A 2,333-nucleotide genomic window follows, 5' to 3' on the forward strand; every position below is an offset into this window, starting at 1 on the left:
ATGGTGACACCCAGATGTTGGGGTCTGGCGTGGGGTGCTTACCTTGGCTGGTCCCTGCTGCTTTGCCCCAGTCTGCGCTCCCCTCCCCATTTATCCTTCCAGGCCATCAGGGGGTCAGAGAAGAGGCGCTCCATCCTCCAATCCAGAGGGGAGGAAGCAGATGATTCAGACCCAGGGCCCAGATGTGCCTTCCGGAGATGGCAGACCTGATTCCTCGGGTGGTTCATCTCCGGGCATTATCTGAACTGTTCTGCTGATCAATCACAGTGGTACCTTGTTATTTCGGGATCTGAGTGCCATCAGCAGAGGGACAGGCAAATGGAAGTGACAGTGAGACAAGTAACCAGTGCCAGCTCCCCTTGGACACTTGCCTACCAGGCTCCTGACCTCCACTGGCCAGGGCTGACCACTGTCCCATCCATCTCATCTCCTCACTCTCCCCTGGACCTGTTGGTCACCAGGGCCTCCAGGGCAACTCCCTGCTCACAGCCTCTTGGACCACTTGCATTATCCCACTGCCATCTGGGTCTCCCCTCCTGTGCCTCAGCCTGTTCCCTACCCTGCCCAGACACCAGCATGGATCTGGGGCCTGCCCGTGTCTGGTTGGCTCCAGCAGCAGCTTTTCCAGGTGGTCAAGTGCTCAGCTCTGTTCCTCTCCATATTTCAGGTTAGCTGTCTATCCCGTGACCTCAGTTCTCTGGTGGAGTCAAAAAATATATTGTTTTGCAGTTTGTCCAGCAGTATGAGCAATGCCCTTTCCAGCTGTCTATATCTCTGAGCCAAACCAGGTCTTGTATATGAGGTCAGGCCCAGTCTCTGATTTTTCCATAGAAGTAGTTAGTATTTCATCACATTTGTTGAAAGACCACCATTTACTCACTGACGTCCATCGTCATCTGTCTCAGAACTCAGTGGGCTTCATGTTGGTCTACTTCTAGGCTCTCTCATTTGTTCCATTGATCTCTACTTCTCCTTATAACTATAGCACACTGTCACGATTAATTTGCTGAGAATTTCTGTCATCACAAACGTGTATTGAATTTTGCCTGTTTCTTTTCTTCATCTAAAGATATGACAATCGTTTTTCTTGTTTAGTTGTCAATATGATGAATTACCCGGATTGACCTTCCAGGTAATGTTAAACCAAACTCGCATCCTTAGAATGAACTGAACTTGGCTGTGACGTTGTCATCTTTTCTGTATTTTGAGGAATTCTATTTGGGAAAATCAGATTAAGGATGTTTTGCTTCTCTTTGCAGAAGAGACACTGGTCTGTAGTTTTCTTATAAGGTCTTTGGTTTTCTCATCCAAACTTCTCTTGGTCATGATGTATTATCTAGATCATTTATATATTTCTGTATTCAATTTACTAATATTTTATCGAGGATTCTTGTGTCTATGTTGATGAGGGGTATTGGTCTGTAGTTTCCTTTCTATGTAATGTCTTCGACTAATTTTGATGTCATGGTAATCCTGACTTTATAAAAGGAGTTGAGAAGTGTTCTCTCCCCTTGTTTCCTGGAATGGATTATGTAGATTTGGTATTATTTCTTCCCTAAATAGTTTGGTAAATTTGGGGAAATCATCTGAGTTTGAAATTACCACAAACTTGGTGGTATAATGACACATTTATTCTCTTATGGTTCTGAAAGTCAGAGGTCTGACATGGGTCTTGTGGGGCTAAAATTCAGGTGTGGGCAGGGCAGCATTCCTCCAAGAGGCTCCAAGGAAGAATCAGTTTCTCAGCTTTTCCAGCTTCTAGCGGTCCACGATTTCCTCAGCTCCTGATCACAGCTGGGAAAGATTCTGTGATTTTAGGGACCCATGTGAGGATATTGGGCCCACATGGATAACCTAGGAAAACCTCCCATCTCAAGACCATCACCTTAATCAGGTCTTCAAAGGCCTTTTGCCCTGTGAGCTCCATAATCATAGGTGCTGGGGGTTGGGATGAGGACATCTTGAGGGCCATCCTTCTGCCTCCCACATGTATGATGGGCTGCAAGTGTGCAGAAGGGGGGTCCTAGTGCTGGAGGCTAATTGCGCCAGGACAGGTGAGGGATGAATTCCCTTCTTGTGTGAACCAAGGGATGGTACTGGGGGTCCGGGAGGCGGAAGACCTGAGTTCCTGAAGACCTGCCCACATCCCTGCACTGGGCAATATCAGGCCGCCTGGAGCCTACAAGGGAGTGTTGCTATTGACCTTATCCATCATCAAGGCAAATATGGAAGTCTCACTTTTTAGCCACAGCTCTTGGTCACATGCTGGCAGCAAAGAGATAAGTCTGTGTCCCGAGAAGCTGTGTCCTGGTAGATCATCAGGCAACTCCCAC

The 2,333-nt window shown here is 47.3% G+C and overlaps 1 protein-coding gene across 1 annotated transcript in view; it reads right to left on the reverse strand.

Annotated features, from left to right (window-relative positions):
• Positions 1-890, reverse strand: part of LOC105303377 (mast cell tryptase-like) — a 3,307-nt gene extending 2,417 nt beyond the window's left edge. The window contains exon 1 of the mRNA XM_011376986.1: positions 881-890. Within this exon, the coding sequence (XP_011375288.1) occupies positions 881-890 (10 nt within the window). The remainder of the gene's footprint in view (positions 1-880) is intronic.
• Between the last annotated feature and the right edge of the window lie 1,443 nt (positions 891-2,333).

Source organism: Pteropus vampyrus, unplaced genomic scaffold, assembly GCF_000151845.1.
Source record: "Pteropus vampyrus isolate Shadow unplaced genomic scaffold, Pvam_2.0 Scaffold303, whole genome shotgun sequence".
NCBI classification, from domain to species: Eukaryota; Metazoa; Chordata; class Mammalia; order Chiroptera; family Pteropodidae; genus Pteropus; species Pteropus vampyrus.